The 17,687-nt window shown below is 43.8% G+C and overlaps 2 protein-coding genes across 2 annotated transcripts; one reads left to right on the forward strand and one right to left on the reverse strand.

Moving 5' to 3' along the window:
* Nucleotides 1–428: 428 nt before the first annotated feature.
* Nucleotides 429–2,020, reverse strand: ptger2b (prostaglandin E receptor 2b (subtype EP2)). The gene is made up of 2 exons (XM_030770793.1): nucleotides 1,229–2,020; nucleotides 429–683 (listed from the first exon to the last, which is right to left on the reverse strand). Exons 1-2 carry the CDS (start codon nucleotides 2,018–2,020, stop codon nucleotides 429–431), a joined length of 1,047 nt encoding a protein of 348 aa, XP_030626653.1.
* Nucleotides 2,021–3,814: 1,794 nt separating this feature from the next.
* nid2b (nidogen 2b (osteonidogen)) lies at nucleotides 3,815–14,027 on the forward strand. Its single transcript, XM_030770794.1, has 18 exons — nucleotides 3,815–4,009; nucleotides 4,235–4,537; nucleotides 4,838–5,067; nucleotides 5,209–5,642; nucleotides 6,187–6,432; nucleotides 6,596–6,796; nucleotides 7,237–7,464; nucleotides 7,784–7,930; nucleotides 8,366–8,494; nucleotides 8,678–8,800; nucleotides 9,399–9,644; nucleotides 11,177–11,401; nucleotides 12,036–12,205; nucleotides 12,318–12,447; nucleotides 12,885–13,056; nucleotides 13,226–13,383; nucleotides 13,674–13,797; nucleotides 13,919–14,027. The coding sequence occupies exons 1-18, from the start codon at nucleotides 3,815–3,817 to the stop codon at nucleotides 14,025–14,027; spliced, it is 3,570 nt and encodes a 1,189-aa protein (XP_030626654.1).
* The last annotated feature ends 3,660 nt before the right edge of the window (nucleotides 14,028–17,687 follow it).

Below are 17,687 nucleotides of genomic sequence, written 5' to 3' on the forward strand. Positions count from 1 at the left end.
GTTAACAACACTGAAAATACACCAGGGCAAACCCCGAACACTGTATGTTAAATATGCTGGTGACTTCTGAGTTCTTCAACTGTAGGCCGATCTGAACTGAGCTTTTGGTAACATTACACAGGTGCACTAACATACACAGAGTAGGCCTACAGCGGCGAGGATTTTTTTTTTTTTTGCCGCATTTCATGTAAGTTAAGGAGACATTTGACATTTCACTCCACAACTCGGTCTCCATAGTAATTCATCAGTAAGCTAAATTACCGTTACCGCGCAATCCTTGTTTACTGTGATCGGTTCCAGCGCGTTGCCAACGTCCCACCGGTGCAGCGTTCAGTCTGTAGGGGGGGGGGGCTTTCAGTCTCCTGCTACAGGCTGCTACCGCCAAGCAGTTACAAGAGCATCGGTTCCTCTACTTCCTCCGCTAGATATCAGGGGAGAACAGCTGGTTTGTGGAGTTCCATGGGTGGACTTCGAGGTGCTGGCCGGACGAACGAGGCTTTAGCAGGGTGTGGTGTGGGTGAGGGTGCCTTTTTCAATTTCCCCCAGAGGAAACGCAGCACAGAGGGGTTGAGAATGATAAAGAGCCAGGGGTCTATGATGGGGTTGAGGGAGAGGAAGCGGAGAGCCAAACGGTCGATGATGTCCCTCTTTTTTGTGCTCCAGAAGTTTATGTAACCGCGGATCTGTCGGGGGGAGAGGGATAAACGTTCATCTTCGTCAGTTTCATGGGTATCTTGGACCCACAACTAATGTCTTACATTCCCTCCAGTGGAAAAGGTACATTTACATTTATTCATTTACCAGACAGACAGAAGTAACGCCCGTGTTATCTTGTTACATGAATTACATGAATCGAAACCCTATAAAACTGTAGCTTACTTATCTCTACGTCACATTGTTTTGAAGGAAAAATCTGCGACACGTTGAATTTAAAATTAGCCTACCACCGTTTCATCTGATAATGAAAACTATGACGCATGTGTGGCAGCCGTCGCACGCCTCATCCGTAGATAAAACCAATTACAGGTTTCTTCCAAAAGTAGCTACTTCAGGTGCAGATAAATAAACACATAAATCAAGCACCATATTGACTTAAATAAAACTGTTAACTAGTAGCGGGTACTTTCTGCACGTTGTCTCATTGCAACTTGTGTCTTACAACTTATGAGACTTGTTACAGAACAAAAAGTGCTTTTTTTGTACAATTTCTCACAGGAAGTGATCTTACCACGAGAGGAAGAGAGCAAACGATGAACGCAACAGTCATAACCCCGAGGAGGATCAGATGTTGTCCTTCTTGAGCAATAGACAGAGATCTGTGACCCCTTGTCCGACGAATCGAGCCCTGAGTCGTCTTTCGCCTTCGGTACATGAGAATCAGATGATAGATGACAGATACATAGCAAATCACCGTTAATATGATCATTATTGATATGCAAGTGGCGTATATGAGGGCAAAAACTCGATGTTTAGATTCACTTGCGTGCATGTCAATAAAACACCAAGTCCCGGGGAAGTACTGCACGTATCTCCCCGCTCCCACGAAAGGTAATATGCAGAACAAAACACAGACCAGGTAAATGAATGAAATAGCGATGTATCCACAACGCTTGCTCGTGTTCCTTTCATAAAAGTAAGGGTGTCCTATTGCGAGCCACCTTTCCAGTGCCATGGATAACAATATGGCAAAAGTGACCAGGCTGAAAAATGTCATACTAAATCCAAAATGATTGCAGACAGTGTTGTCACCACTCATCCCCACCAAAGACTCATTCTTTGTGTACGCAGCTATGACCAGAGGACTGACAGAAAAAGTGCCTAACAAGTCCGTGATCATCAGGGCAGTCACCAAAATGTGAAACAAATACGGAGATTGATTCCTCCGACGAATTCCCAGAAGTAGTAAAGCGAGAACGTTACCCAGAATACCAGCACCGAACATGAACGCGGGCACTGCTGGTCCTCCGGACTCCACAGTGGAACAGACATGACTCTTTCCTTCAGTGTAGTTTGATTCCATAAGAACTCTCTGTGTTGTTGTACGTCTCTTTTCTTCAGTCCTTTGGCCAGTTTCGTTGTTCGTTATTCATTGATCCTACACCGCGGCGGATGGATGATATAGCCTATGTTCCCATTTTTAAACATCCTTATGCATGGGAGTCTATACATGTGAAGCACGGGCCCCCGAGGGACTCGAAAAGATGAACTATGAATCAATGATAGGCTCTTTCACACAGAGGAGGAGTTTGCGAAACCGCTCGTAATAACGGAGTAAATGATTCATGTCAACGTCAGCAGTCCGACCGCTTCGTCATACATGTAAATATAGTTGTTCTGATTAGTTGAATCGATGCAATGTGGACTAGACTGAATTCCTCGGGATGATGACAACTAGGACACATATGACAAAATAAATAATTTTCTCAAAGCGAAACTATTTTTTAATTTTCAGTCTTGATAGATGAGAGCGGTGGACTTTTAAGTTGTTGCTGAATTATGAAGACATTAATTCAGCTGGACGAATAATTTTTTTTAACCATTCAACGCACAGACATGTTGACTGATTTAAATCAGTCTTCAACGCATGAAGACTGATTTAAACTTCTGCGTAGGCCTACGCGAGTGGTCTACGCCGTCGTGAGCACAGCGTGACAACACTTTCATGAGAAACTATTCGTTCACAACCAGACTGAAAGCAGGCAGGATGTAACCAAAATGGCAGAATGCAAACAAAGTGAATTAAACACATGTTGAAAGTAACTCGACTCATGTTATATGAGACAAATCTCAGACTACTTTTCTAATTTCGTTTGTTATATGAGATTTTGCAATATATACTATATATATACAATATATATATATATACTTGTCTAAATCATCTGTTAGTGTAACAATATTGTCTGTTGCGTGGCGCGTGCGGAACAGCTTAATTAGCAAGTAAACACTATCATCGCACGCTTTTCTTATTACGAACTATCCCATTTTTCGTTACATTCACAAGTATGGATCTGGAAGGAAAGTGTCAAATGCAATAACAGACACTGATAACTAACTTGTGCTGACATGACGCCAGGGTTACTCCATAATGGAGGCTGATTCGCCAGTCTATTTTCTTGATTAATAAAATCAATCTAATGTTAGCAACAGGCTGTGCATTAACAAAGTTATTTCCTGCAGTTCATGGGGAAAATGAACAAGTCTTCAGTGAGTGCAGTTGCAATGTACTGTTCCGTTTAATTTTTTGTTCTTTAGCCTGTTTGAATAGAAAATCGACAAGAGGTTGTGTTTGTCATTTTTGTTTTCAAGGGTCAGTTATTACTAACCGCTACTTTGTCCTATTTCTTTTGATGAGGAAATCGGTATGCTGATATTGAGACTGCAAAGATTTGGATATCGCGCGCATGACATTTTGGTTAAAGTGATATCGCCACCGCGTGGGAGAGACAAACTTCTCCTGTGGGAATTAAATGTTTGTTGGGTGGAAAAAATGCAACTAAAAACCAGTTGTCCTCAAGTTTGTATTATTTCAGGCCAGCAGAGACGGATAGTATTTTCAAATCAATCTTTATTAATGAATGTGTTCTGCTTATCAGACGCGTTCTCCAGTGGTTACAAACGCCAGCTGGCACGTTTCAGAAGTATTTTGGCCAAAATAATAGTGTGTAGCCGTCTCACTATCATTTTGGTCACTTTGTGGTTTTGGTAGAAACATCTTTTGAATTATCTCCTACCAAATTGTCTCTTCTTTTGCGCTTCACTGCCATAGAGCGCCACTTTCTTCTGCTGCAAAGAGACACAAACACTCAGTCCCGAAATGCAGTTCTATGGAATATTTACGTTAATTTTTGTAAACTGTAATTTCATAACAGCGATTCAGAGGAGAGATTTACTACCTTATGGTCCAACCAAGGGAGATGTTTTACTTAAAGAAGGAGACGACGAAATATCCGTGGTGCTGAAACTTAAAAAGTCCTTGCAGTTCTACAACACGGAATTCAACATTCTGTATGTAAGTCACTAGTATATATATAATATTGGGGTTCATAAACTATTCCTGCAGATGGTTAAAAGCTGAATAATTTCGCATCTGATAAAGGAAGAGCTATTACTGAGTGTTACATTGTTTGATTGCCCAGTGTTGTATGATGTGGGTATGGCTACCTCGCAAGAACGTATAAGCTAGTACTAAAAATTTGGTAAATAATAGAGTAAAATGTGTCTCTCCATTCTCCAGGTGGGCACCAATGGCATCCTATCCACTGAACCTCCTCCCAGTGAGTCTGAGTACCTGATCAGAGGTTTCCCCTTAAGCTTCCCCGTCATTGCACCCTTTCTGACCGATATTGACACCAGCGAGGGAAGAGGAGCCGTGTATTTCCGATCCGAAGAATCTTTAGATACGTTGATCAGAGTGACTCACATGGTGCAGAAGGGTTTTCCCCAAATGAGATTTCGGGCCACGCATTGCGTCATTGCCACATGGGACCAAGTCAGTTTTTATGAAGTAGAGAGTTACGAGTCCCAGACACACATTACAGTAAGTAAGAGACCTCCCCAGCCTTTGCACTTCATGTGCCCTCGCAGTATGTGTGGTCCAGTGAAAGACAAAGGACGTGTGTTTTGGGACATTATCTTTTATTGTGGTGTTATTACAGTATAATGATCGCCATATAATTCATTAAACACTTTGAGCAGCAATGACAATAAACATTTTTCTGTCCTACACAATACAGGGTAAAGAAGTGTTGTGATGCAACTCTGTGTGATGAGGGCACAACAAAAAGCAAAATGAAAACTTTGGACTCATCAGTGTACCTATATCTCCCCCTGTTGGCAGGTGAACACTTTCCAGACAGTATTGGCTGGAAATAAAACGGACACGTTTGCTTTGTTCTTGTATCCCGAGGGAGCCCTCCGGGCTTCGGGGATCAGGGACAATACTTCAGACAGCTCAGAAGCAGGACCTACTACAGCACGAGTTGGTTTTAACAGGGGAGATACCTCCACGACTGAAGGGCTCTTTTACAGTCTTGTCAGCAAAGATGAGTCTATCAAAAAACTCTTTCAGTAAGCACAAAACATATTTCTGAACCAATTTACAAAAAAAAAAAATAATAATAATAATAATAATTTCATTTATGTTGTTTGAGTACATCTTCACTGACACAATCTTCCTGCTTGTTTTTTTTTTTTTTTTCATTCTTCAAGGGCAGGAAACTCTGGCTTTAAAGGAGTGTGGATATTTCACATCGGAAGCAGTCGATTTGACTTCCAGAGGGTGGTTCCTGCAGTGGTTCCAAAGGCCACTCCTGCTGCTTCTCCTCAGGGCTTGGAAAGTGGGTTCAACAGCGCAGTGAAACCCCAGGCCACAGGCACAGATGACAACTCTTCTGTTCTGATAGGTCAAAGATCTGTAGCCCACCCTGACACCCATAATGAGACGCAAGGCTCCTCTCCACTGAAGTCCTTAAGTCAGTCTCCACCTGTGCAGTCTGCAGGCAGTCTGATCAATGCCACGGAGACATGTGGCTCCATCCATTTGCACTGTTCCCAGGACAGTTTCTGTACAGAACATCCAACTGGTCCATGCTGTCAGTGTCGCTCAGGTTTCTATGGCAACGGCAGGCAGTGCTTTCCTGGAGGTGGGTGTAGGGTTCTTTTTTGGGGGGGGGGGGGGGGGGGGGGGGTTAGTAACTACAGCCACAAGTAGTAAACAACAAATATAATAAAATCAACACATAATTAGTTTTTATAATTTGGCTTCAATCCAAAATATGTTTAACGTACAGTGGACAGGGCTAAATATAAAGGTAAATAGCTTTACTATTATTGTAGATGCAGGTCTAAATTTGTGTTCTTTTATTCCGTTAATACAAAAAAATGAACAGATAGGATCAAATCATGTTTGTGCTTACACCGCTGCTGTAAAGGACTAGTCAGTATGTCTGGAGAGCTGTTGTTAACTTGTCAGTTACAAAAGCAGCTCCTGTTGAAGCCTAATTTATGCAATCTCAGTTCCAGGAATTCTCTCATTGGTGGATCACTGCTCAGGCTGTATGCTTATCCAGAAGGAGAGCGTTCTGTTCTTCTTTATCTCCTACACAGTGTACAGAGGTTCCAAGCGCATTCTTGTCCATTTTAATGTGATCTTGTGAAGTAGTGAGTGGTAAGATGTTGTATTGACAGGAGTTTCACAACGCCTGAGTGGGAAACTGCATGGCCTCATCTCCATTGGGGGCACAAAGGTGCAGCTGAAGTGGGCGGATCTGCACGGATACGCTGTGGTGGGGGAGGGACGAGTCTACGTGTCCATCGGTCCTGTCCCGGACAGAGCAGGTTGGGCCCTTATGACCGTGGGTCCCTTAATCTCTCTGTTTGGGTGGCTCTTTGCCCTGGAGCTGAAGAACCACCAGAACGGCTTCAGTATCACAGGTGAGTTCTTTAAATGTTCTTTTATGACAACTCCTTCGAAAATGTTCCGCATGGTTAAAACTGAATTGACTTGAACGGAAGTTCTCCTTTTAAAAATGTGGTTTCATCACCAGTACTACTCGTATTCGATAGACTTGGTTGAGAGAACCTGACTGATTTTCAGGAGCTGAGTTCACTCACCATGCAGAGATGACCTTCTACCCCAATAAAGAACATCTCAATGTTACACACGTGGCTCGAGGTTTGGATTCATTTAACCACATTCGACTGGATACTCACATTCAGGGATACTTACCCAGCATTCCTCAGGGTGCCCGGGTTCAAATCCAGCCTTATAAGGAGACTTACCAGTACAACAACTCAGGTGACTCTCTGACTCATCTCCGTGGCATTTCAGCTTCAGTTTCATTTTTTTATTGATCGATTAATTGATTGATTTTTGATTGATTTGACAGGGGAAACTGCAAATTAATCACTATGTCTGTGAATGCACCAGAATCAGACGGTTGACCAGTTTTTGCGCCTGACTCTAACATTTCATTTAACGGTCGTTTTGAATTTCTAAACTTTTACAGTGATGGATCTTTTGATTGTTTGCTATTATTAGCTATTTAACCATACGCTGGGCTGAATTGATCTATTTTTCGTAGAGCTCCATCATTTTGTCGATGGCCAGGAACACTGAAGCTTAAATGATCAAGGCCACCAGAACTCCCTTTTCACTCTGATGAATCTACTTCTCCATTCTTCATCATGCAGTTATAGAACAGGCATTGTGGGTAACGTTGTTTCTCTTCGTCTCAGTGGTGACCTCGTCGTCTCTGAGGGACTACACCGTGGTGTCTGAAAACGGAGGAGCAGAGACATTTTCTTTCTTATTACGCCAGAATGTGACATTGAGAGGGTGCCAACACGGGCCGTGGAACATTCCAGACTTCCAGCAGCTGGATGTGGAGCACACTTTGGTCACGTATTCACCTGAGGGCCACATCCTGAGATATGCTATCATCAACACGGTGGGACCTGTCGGAGGTAACACTTACAATGGTTTATGTTTTTATTTACTCATGATCTCGGGTACTTAACGTACAGAAAGTCCCCTGCCATGATGCATAACCAAGCTTGGCCTGGGTTTGTTCTGACCACACCAACATGTCTGTTTTCAAAGAGCATTGGTATTACTTCCTGTGCTATTAGGTCAGACACATGATCACGTGATGACTTAAATAACCAGTCAGGAACAGGACCAAATGCATGGATCTGCAGTGGGTCTTGGCTTATGAAGTGTGTGGTTAATACTTACGGTTTCAGACTTGGCTTTGAACCTAAAAAAAAACCCTTCCTTTCTCAGGTGAGCTTCCAGGGCTTTTAGAGGTGAACCCTTGCACATCAGGGAAACATTACTGTGACCCCATGGCCCTCTGTCTGCCAGGTGAAGGTGTTCAGTACCACTGCCAGTGTGCCATGGGCTTCAGAGGAGATGGACGTAACTGCTATGGTACAAACGACTTTAACGTCCTACGACAAGGCTAGCTTCATTACTTCCAACTGCACACCATAGTTAATTCACTCAGCTAATGATCCTTTAGTTGATTTGCCCGTACCTTAGGTTTAGGAAGTTACACAAAATGATTAGTGAAATGAAATGGTCCTAATTGAAACAAAATGATTGAAATATGTCAGGGGTCATTTGAATATTGCTGTTCTGTTGTCCAGTCATATCATGCCCCAAGAAGCTTGAATAATATGAATTGATCAGTGTCTCGCCGAATATTGTCATATTAAGTGCAGATGCAGTAGAGTTTCATTCAGCTCTGACTGTCCAACCTGCCCTCCTTATATTAATGTGTTTGCTTTTGTGTTCCGTCTCTCTCTGTCGGCTGCTCTCTGTGTCTATTTGGGTCTTTCTGTGTGTCTGTGTCTCTGCCTGCAGATGTGGATGAATGTACTGAAGGTTTGAGTGCCTGTGGACCTCACTCACAGTGTGTCAACTTGCCCGGAAGTCACCACTGCCACTGCGACACGGGCTACGAGTTTGACTTTGACTGGCGCGTCTGCGCTGGTGAGAACTGGATAGGATGTGTGGCTGACAGTCCGTTGATGACCTTTTTTTTTTTGGCTGTGATACAAGTTTGTATTGCACCATGCATATCATTTCTTGCTAAACCTTTCACTGACGTAACATTTCCGTGTGGAGCGCGAGCTTTTGGGGACGTTGTAAACGACTCGTTCTTCTCTGTGACAGATATCGATGAATGTTTGCTCCAGCTGTGTCACCCGTTCGCCTCCTGCTCAAACACCCCAGGCTCCTTCCACTGCCAGTGTTGGCCCGGATACGAGGGCGACGGCTTCCTGTGCCAACCCCATCGTGAGCCCCATCAGAACCCAGTCACATACGCGTCTGCTTACGTTATTGCCTCTTATCACAGTCTCGTACCATGTTTTTAAAGCAAACATGTAGACATTGTTTTTAAATGTAATTCTTGAGAGTATAGGCTACAGTTATCTGCACAACAAAGAATATAATACCATAGCTATGATATGCTATGTTTTGTTTAACCTCTAGCTACTCTTATCACAGTGAGTCCCTCAGCAAAGATTATGTCAGATGCTTACTCACTGACTTAACAGGAAACTCATTAACCCACATCATGAGGAAAAAATTGAACTGATTTATTTTAGTACTTGACAGGAGCAGATATCCGTAATAAGGCTACCTTGTTCTGTGGTTGCACCAAAACAATATACACACAGTGCTTGGCTCTGCTGGTTTTTACCATCATATTCATGCCAGATACTTTTGTTCCAAAAATGGGCAGTATTGTTAAAACCAACTTTACATGGTACCTGGCTACCAAGGCACGCCTCCGGGTAAAGACCGTACACACTTCATGACTCTGCCTTATGTACTGTGTTTAAAACGAATGGTTTATTTATCACTGGAATCTCTCCCCGTGGCTCTGTAGAGGAACCTGGGCCTGCCCTGACAGTGTGTCAGCAGCATAGGGACAGTCTTCTGAAGAGCACTGGACTCTTAGATGGACATCCTCTGGGAGATATATATATCCCACAGTGTAGTGAGGAGGGTCTCTACAAACCACTACAGTGTTTGGGTACCACTGGTCATTGCTGGTGCGTGGACAGCAGGGGGCAGGAGAGAGTGGGCACTAGAACACTGCCAGGCAATCCACCAGCCAACTGTGACCAGCCAGGTAAGGACTATGACTCTGAATCTAACTCATAAAGGGACGTATATCTATATATTTATATGTATGCTATACATGTCAGTTTTGAGTATTGTGGGGACACTACAGGCAGACAAAGAATTCAGCCCGATTTTGACACGGTTTTGTCGTCGTGGACAAACTTCCAGCGTCGGGCCCAAATATGAACATCTGGAATGACGAACGTTTTTACCCCTTGTAGTGTGACATGATCTAAGATCAGCAAAGTGGCATCTAGGACGCTCCACGACACCCCGATGAAAAATCAGGTTTTTTTTTGTATTTTCCTGCCTAGTTTGACATCCCCTTTGGCATGTTCGTAGTATGACATGTACGACCCTCCTCCACGGTAACCTATGAACTAGCGCAAGGTCGTGAAAGGCAGCATACAGTGATTGGTCGGGGTCATACTAGTAGTGTTGCCAGTCTCCCGGCCAAGTGACGGCAAGAATTTATGGCACTACGATTGCCTCATCTGACATGATAACCACCGTGAAAGACAAAAATATTGTGTAGTCTGACCCCAGCCTAAGATGATCATTTCGGGCACTGGAAGCCATAGATTCCGCTTTACCTTCCTCTGTGTTTTCATTGGGCGTTCGGTGCAAAAAAAAAAAAATAAAAAAATCGTCGACGATTGTGGTAGTGACAATTCAAAAGCAGTTTTGAAGTTCTTTGCAAACATTTTTTCTTCCTCCCTTGTGTTTACCATAGCATAGTTCTGAGGATGTGGGATGGAGCCTCTGCTATTTTTGAGATAATTATCTGTTGTGAGATGAAGTTACTGTAATTAGCTATCCCAGACATGTTCAAACCACACCAAGTCCCCCCTGACACATACTTAAGAGATTCAAACTTCATTTCAGTAAATGAGCTCAGCTACAGACTCGATTTGAGAATGTGTTTACAAAACCCTATTGAGTACCTAAGGTATCACCAGTAAGTAAGGCGTTTGTCTTTTTTAAGAGAGAATATTAGGCGTGAAGCAGCTGGAGATTTGGGTTTGCAAGCAGACTTTCCACCAGAGACAGAGAACCCTGAGTCTCCCCAGAGCCGCTGTGTCAAGAACCGTGAGAATTTCCTGACCATTTAACCCAGAATAGCATGTCGCCATAAAACAAATCTTTTACACAAAGTGTCAACACAAAGATAAGCTCACAGTCTCTGCAGTGTCTCCGTAATCAACAGTCGCATTTACCATCTTCCCCTCACTGTCCATCATCTTTGAGCCGAATTACAGCACTAAATACACAGACAGTGCATCTGCAGCTCCAATGATTTAATCCCAATGAAATACCAGTTCACTGAGGAAGTTAGCTGAAAACAGTTGTAATTGTTGTTTAACACATAACTTAACATGACTTTATCGCGCTTTCTTGGCACTTAAAGACAGTAACCACGGGTTAAAAATAAAAAAGGTCTGGAATTTCTCGTGACCCCCGTAAGAATTGCAGTCATACTGGGGCAGAGACTATTACATAAATCAGACTAAACTCTGTGGTGTTTGTGTTTGTGGGCAGCCCCTCTGCTTCCCCGTGCCGAGACTCTGTGCGAACGCTGGAGGTCCAGTCTGTTGAGTCATTACGGTGGCCAGCCTTCCGCTCAAGACTACATGCCACAGTGTGACAGCCAAGGTCACTTCTCGCCCGTCCAGTGCTACGGCAACAGCAGTTTCTGCTGGTGCGCGGACAAGCGAGGCCGAGAGGTGACGGGGACGCGATCTCACGATGCCGTCAAACCGCCCTGTAAGTCGCTACCGCACCAGAGTCGCCCCGAAAACCAGAGGGTGACTTTCCAGGCATTCCAATCCTTTCCCCCCCCCCTCGATCATTCCTGTGAGTAGTTTATAAATGTCACTTCCCTCGCTCGATGGGAACATGAATTTTCAGCAGTCACTGATGATGACATTCAGTAGTGCCAACATGCTGTGGTAAGCAGCATCTGGAAGCCAGTCAGAAAGTTAAGTAATCTGCCGATCTGTAAAACCACACTAGGAGGACCTTCTGCTTTCCTAAAGATAATTAACTACCCACTCCATCTCTATCCAAATCCACTTCCCAACCCAGAGGTGACCTTGGATATGGTCCAGGACATCTCGAAATACTGTGCTGACTGCTCTTTTAGCTGCTCTCTCATCTGCTTTTTAGCTTTATTAACTTTTATTACAAAATAAAAACTACGTTATACACTCCGCAAAAAAGAGAGTTCAGCACTCCACAAAAAAAAAGTCACATCATTCTGTAGTTCAAGCACTTCACTCAATACGCAATAAAAAATTCTCTCACCACACATGGCTTATCAATACTTCTATGTTTCTTCTACAAAAAAAAAAGATACTTGATGAAACTCCTTATAAATTCCCTCTAATCAAATTTCTAGGTATCTCGGACATACCTCCTTATTTGCCGCAGTCGCTGGTGAATCCCACGGTCATCTCTGTGCCCTCGGGGTCAGCCGTCCTGTACGCCGGCGGCCCGTGGATCGGAGTCGTTCCTCTGGACGGGGCTCGTCTGGACCACGATCGTTTTTTTGTGCTCACTGCCCAGCAGGTCAGTATGGTACCTAAAGCACTCTGTCACAGGTAGAGTTCAGTGGAACAGTAGTGATGCTGCTCGTTTTATGAGCTTTAAATAAATGTTTCAAAGGTACTTTTGTTGTCAGGACTCCTTAGTCACTGGGCTGGGCTTTGACTGTAGAGAAAACATGCTCTACTGGACAGACCTGACCAGACGATCTATCAGCAGAGTGAGGCTCGTACCAGGGCATGAACCAGAGCTGATTATAGACGCAGGTAGAGATTACTGAATGCAAACCCGGACGCAAACACACACATGTACATACAAATACAGACCCACATATGTTTATCTTGACTTCCATTTTCCTGTAACATAAAACTGGTAGCCTGACCTTAACCCTAACCCCGACCGGAGAAATATTTTGGCTCTGTTTCCCCAAGTGGTGATCTGCACACAAGGTCACCACAAGGTCACTATTTGTCATAGTTATATCCTCATGGGGACATTTGGTCCAAATACTTCTCCAAAAACATGGCACAAAAAGCGTACACTCTCACAAGTGCCCAAACACACACACACACACACACACACAAATGTAGCGCACATGCACACACACATTTCAGATGCTAAGAAATGCACGTCGTCATGAAGTAGAGGAGCGATGTGTTGAGTGTGAGGGTGTGTTAATGTGAACTGTAGCCGTATGTGTTAGAGTTGAGCTGTCCAGAGGGCGTGGCGGTGGACACGGAGCACAGGAAGTTGTATTGGGTGGACAGCGGGACCGACAGAATTGAAACGTCTCACCTGGATGGGCGTGGCCGGGCCGTCCTGTTCGACAGTGACCTCGTCAACCCCAGAGCCCTTGTAGTCCACTCAGAGACACAGTAAGGTCACTCTTTTTTCTGTCCAGTTACTGTCTCAAATGAAAATCATTCTTTTTCTCTTTTCAATATATAGGTAAATAACAGTTCTGAAGGAATGTCTATTTTGACTTAAGCACCAGTAGTGAGGTCAGGATGACCAATAATATGTTGCACTCTTCATGTCTGCCAGAACCTTGTTTTGGACGGACTGGAACCGGGACGGCCCTAAAATCGAGTGTTCCACGACGGATGGTCGCAACAGAAAGATTTTAGTTCAGGAGGGCCTTAATTTACCCAACGCTCTGACCTTTGACACCAAAACCAAACAGCTTTGCTGGGCAGATGCAGGTAGGACTCGTGAAGCACGGTAAATAAATGGAAACTGAGTGTAAAGTGGAATAAACCAGACAAGTCACGATGGAGTGGAATGTAGACTGTGGCAGCATGGAACAGAATGTAGAGCTGGGTAGAATGTAGAGAGAGTATCGAATGGGATGAATTGTAGTATGTAGAATCTATCAATCTATCTATCTATCTATCTATCTATCTATCTATCTATCTATCTATCTATCTATCTATCTATCTATCTCTCTATCTATCTATCTGTGTGGTTATGTGTCTGCTTAATGATTTCCCAGGCACAAAGAGACTGGAGTGTGTAGCTCCAGATGGAACAGGGAGACTGGTTATCAACAGTCAACTTGAGTACCCTTTCAGCCTGGACATATATAACAGTCATGTCTTCTACACAGACTGGAAAAGGTCAGTTACTCTGTGTGTGTGTGTGTGTGTGTGTGTGTGTGTGTGTGTGCGTTGAGTGTACTGTGGTCTGTCCAGCCTGGCTGTAAAGAGTGGTCATAGACTTTCCGGAATGTTCTTCCAGGGATGGAATATCAGTGTTAGACAAGTCTACGGGCAAACAGACGGACTTCCTGCCAATCCAGATGTCACACCTTTATGGAATCGCTGTCATCCCATCGGATTGTTTATAGGTGACAGTTCCACGATGAAAAGCCCTCCGCATACGTTCGCAGCTCTGCCCGTATGGAAGCATCAGAACCGTTTTAACAAACACATTACATTTAATGGCTTGGCAGATGCTTTTATCCAGAGAGACTCCCAAGACAGGCAGAATATAAACCAAGCATGTAGCCATCAAGGGGCTGTCTGTGACATCAGTGCAGTACTAGACTAGATACAAATGCAATGTTTTAACAAATGCAAATATGTCACTGTGTGATGAAAAAGAGGGTTTTTTTTTGTGTTTTGTTTGGGTTTTGTTGTGTGTGTGTGTGTGTGTGTGTGTGTGTGTGTGCTGAGAACTGCTCAGATTTGTGTACGTTTATCCATACATCATAAATGGAATTCATAAAATGTCCTCGCGCTGTTTCAGAAACGTGCTTCTCTTATGTTTGTTCAGGGGAAGAAGTGCAGCACACAGGCAAAATTATGGACGGAGCGGCAGAGCTATCCAAATTCTTTGGCTTCCTGGGCCGAACGAGAACGTTTAAACTTTCTGTGAATCTAAAACAGTTTATAAAACATTTCTCCTGACACTTGCAAAGCCGCCAATACCAATTATTTATTTTCAGGTGTGTGTTTCCAATAAACTCCACGAAGTCCAGTCTATAACAGTCTCTGGTCATGTTTTTCTCTGTGACTCTGACTGACAAACGGTGCGAACACCACTGGATTATATCCCAGTCATTGTTTGTTGAATTTACAGACAATCCGCACTGTTTCCCAATCTCGCTCCCAAAAGCCCACGGTGCTGCACATTTAACAACTCTCCCTTCCCCTAACACATCTGCTTCAGCTAATCAAGGGCCTGGTCATTAGCTGATGAGTTAAATCAGGTGCATCCAATCAGGAAGAGATCTAAAACGTGCGGCGCTTTGGGCCTCAGGGAACGGGTTCAGGAAACACCGCTGTAATGAGAGAACATAGCCTCCAACAGGTGGCGCCAGTGTCCATGTATCACAGAGGCGTCGGGCTCTGAACAGGCTGTTTTGCTGGACGAGGGTTCGAATCCTGATATGACTCAGAGAAATATGAAGGCTTAGATGAGACCTGTAAAACAACGGGCTGAGACAGCAGACGCTGGGATGACCGAGAGCATGGGGTAATACAGTGGAGGTGAACACAGTGAAGGTAAATGGGTAAAACAGATTAAGAGTATATGTAATGAGGGGTAATGACACTGAAAGTGAATGGTCTAACACAGTGAAAGTGAATGAGGGTTAAATACAGTAAAAGTCAGTGGTGTAAATGCAGTGGGAACTGAATTGAGTAAGGCAGTGAGATATAATGGGGATAATATGGTGACAGACTGAGAGCAGATGTGGTAATTACAGTCAAGGTGAATGGTTTAGATACAGTGAAGGTGAATGAGGATATGTCATGAACATGAATGAGGTAATAAAGTGAAGGTCTGTGGTGAAGGGGGGTGAATAGGATGAGGGTGCACTTTGGGCTCTGAATGGATTCATTCTTTGATTTACAGCGTGCATAAACATAAGCAAAGATCAAAGGCCATAAACTTAAGTGTTTTATTAGTGATTCTGTTATGAATGTAGAATGCAGGTTAAACTGTGTGAGGATATGTATGTGCGTGTGTGTGTGTGTGTGTGTGTGTGTGTGTGTGCATGTATGAAAGAGAGAGAGAATGTTGTCAAAAAGGGACCAGTAAGAGAAAAAAACATGCTGAAGGAAAAGTATTCACTGCATTTTTCCACTGCTCTTTGTGGATCATTTCAGTCAACCCTCATTACTGCCCCACAAACACACAGCGCGACTCACAGTGACTACATGAGCCGCTCTGACTGTACACTCAACTGCCCACCAGCAGTCAAACATCTCTGCAGATCTGTGGAAATGCCTGCTGGTTCACCCATCCACATTCTATCTGGAGTTGGTAGCTGTTTAGTTGTGTTTTACTATCTAAATAACAGCTGACCGCCCAATAAAAAAATCTCATCTCAGTGCCTCTGGTTACACATAAACAGCTAGTCAAACTGAAACCATGCTTTCTCTCTCTCTCTCTGTGTGTGTGTGTGTGTGAGTGTCTCTCTGTCTCTGTAAGGAATACCATCTGACCACACACTTACGGTTCCCGTAAATCAGACAGTTGATATTCCTAAACCAACCCACTCAGGCTTTCCCTCGCCCTGCCACGGCTGACAAGAAAGCCAGGGAGGTCAGACCACTAACCACAGAAAGGCCAAACTTCCCAGTCACAGACAACAGGGTGGGAAAACCCAACAGAAAGTCCGAGAGAAAGAGAGAGAGACAGCGAGACAGCGAGAGAGCGCGAGAGCCCAGGAGACAGAGACTAAGAGACCCTACCATAGGTCAGCGGGTTCAGCCAGGCTTCTTGCTCCACCCTCTTATTCCAGTCCCCATGCGGGTGAGGCATGAACCGTGGCCTGGTCACCGAGGCCACAGAAACCTCAGTGCTGTTATGCACTGGTCAGGCACTGGGCTTAGCTCCTCTGGAGAACCAGCCCGATTCTTACCCAATAAACCTTTCAGTTCCACAGCGCATACTCTGTAATTAAACTTTTATTACACCAGGGGAGATCCATTCACGATTCACTCTCTCTTCTGTCACTATGCCCTGAGGGCAGAGATGAAACAGGTATATACTGTGTAATGGTAGAGGGAGTTATTGAGTTGAGGTATCATTTGTTATGGTTATAAAAGCCTGTATCATCAGTAAATTCTCTGAGGGGGTTTCAGGAACATAGGAAGAGTTATCTTCTACAGGTTGATATCTGCATACAAGGTCCTTTTAAGACAGTTCAGCCACTTAAAACAACACATATCTGTGAGAAAGGCTTTCAAAAAAAAAAAAAAAATTTCCACCCAGGAGAAGGGCTGAGATACCACAGAGTAACACAAACGTTTATAACACAGATCTTGACCAGAGATTAAAATAGCACCAAAGATTGGGAAAACATCCCTTTTGGAATCTGACAGGGTCAGATACTTAGCAAGGCATCTCTGCGGGGCAGAAATGTCACGAAAGTCGCCTGTTACCATGGCAGCCGGGCCAGCTGCGACTCATAGCGACCACTGTGAAGCTGATGGGATCAACACTGGGTACAAATTAGCAAATGTCAGTACCTTACAAAAAAAAAAAAAAACATATCTGAAGGCATCTGATCAGTCGGTCAGTTCTGGCTCTCAAAGCAAATTTACACTGTTAGAGTTAAATTAACTCTGAATGTGTGGCCACTGGGCATTACTTTTTTTTCCTCACTTTTCATTGTGAAAGTGAAAAGAATCTAGAAAGAAAAAACTTCTGTGAGTCTCCTCAAGGCAGTTAAGAGAATGTTCTAAAAGAGAGCATGTTAAAAAGAAACTGTTATAATGCTAGTGTTAATGGAACATAACATCATTTTGAAACAAACTTGGTTGAACTCTAGGATGTTTTTAATAGAACTGCAGTCACTCAGGTTGTGTGTGTGTGCATGCGTGTGTGTGTGTGTGTGTGGGAGGTGTTAGATACTTAAGCTAGATTACCAACCACAATAACAGCGTGCAGACACCTGAGAGCAGAAAATGCCGTCGGCTTTTAGAGAATGACGACACCCGCTCTAAAAAAAGAACACAAAGAAAAAGTCATGAAAACGGTGACGTAGCATCGTCAT

This window comes from Chanos chanos, chromosome 4 (assembly GCF_902362185.1).
Source record: "Chanos chanos chromosome 4, fChaCha1.1, whole genome shotgun sequence".
NCBI lineage: Eukaryota > Metazoa > Chordata > Actinopteri > Gonorynchiformes > Chanidae > Chanos > Chanos chanos.

Coding starts and splice junctions, on each gene's coding strand:
- ptger2b (XM_030770793.1), bottom strand. CDS start 2,020: ATGGAATCAAACTACACTGAAGGAAAGAGTCATGTCTGTTCCACTGTG. Junction 684..1,228: donor TTTGCTCTCTTCCTCTCGTG/GTAAGATCACTT, acceptor TCCCCCCGACAG/ATCCGCGGTTACATAAACTT.
- nid2b (XM_030770794.1), top strand. CDS start 3,815: ATGCAGTTCTATGGAATATTTACGTTAATTTTTGTAAACTGTAATTTC. Junction 6,433..6,595: donor GAACGGCTTCAGTATCACAG/GTGAGTTCTTTA, acceptor ACTGATTTTCAG/GAGCTGAGTTCACTCACCAT. Junction 11,402..12,035: donor CGATGCCGTCAAACCGCCCT/GTAAGTCGCTAC, acceptor TCAAATTTCTAG/GTATCTCGGACATACCTCCT.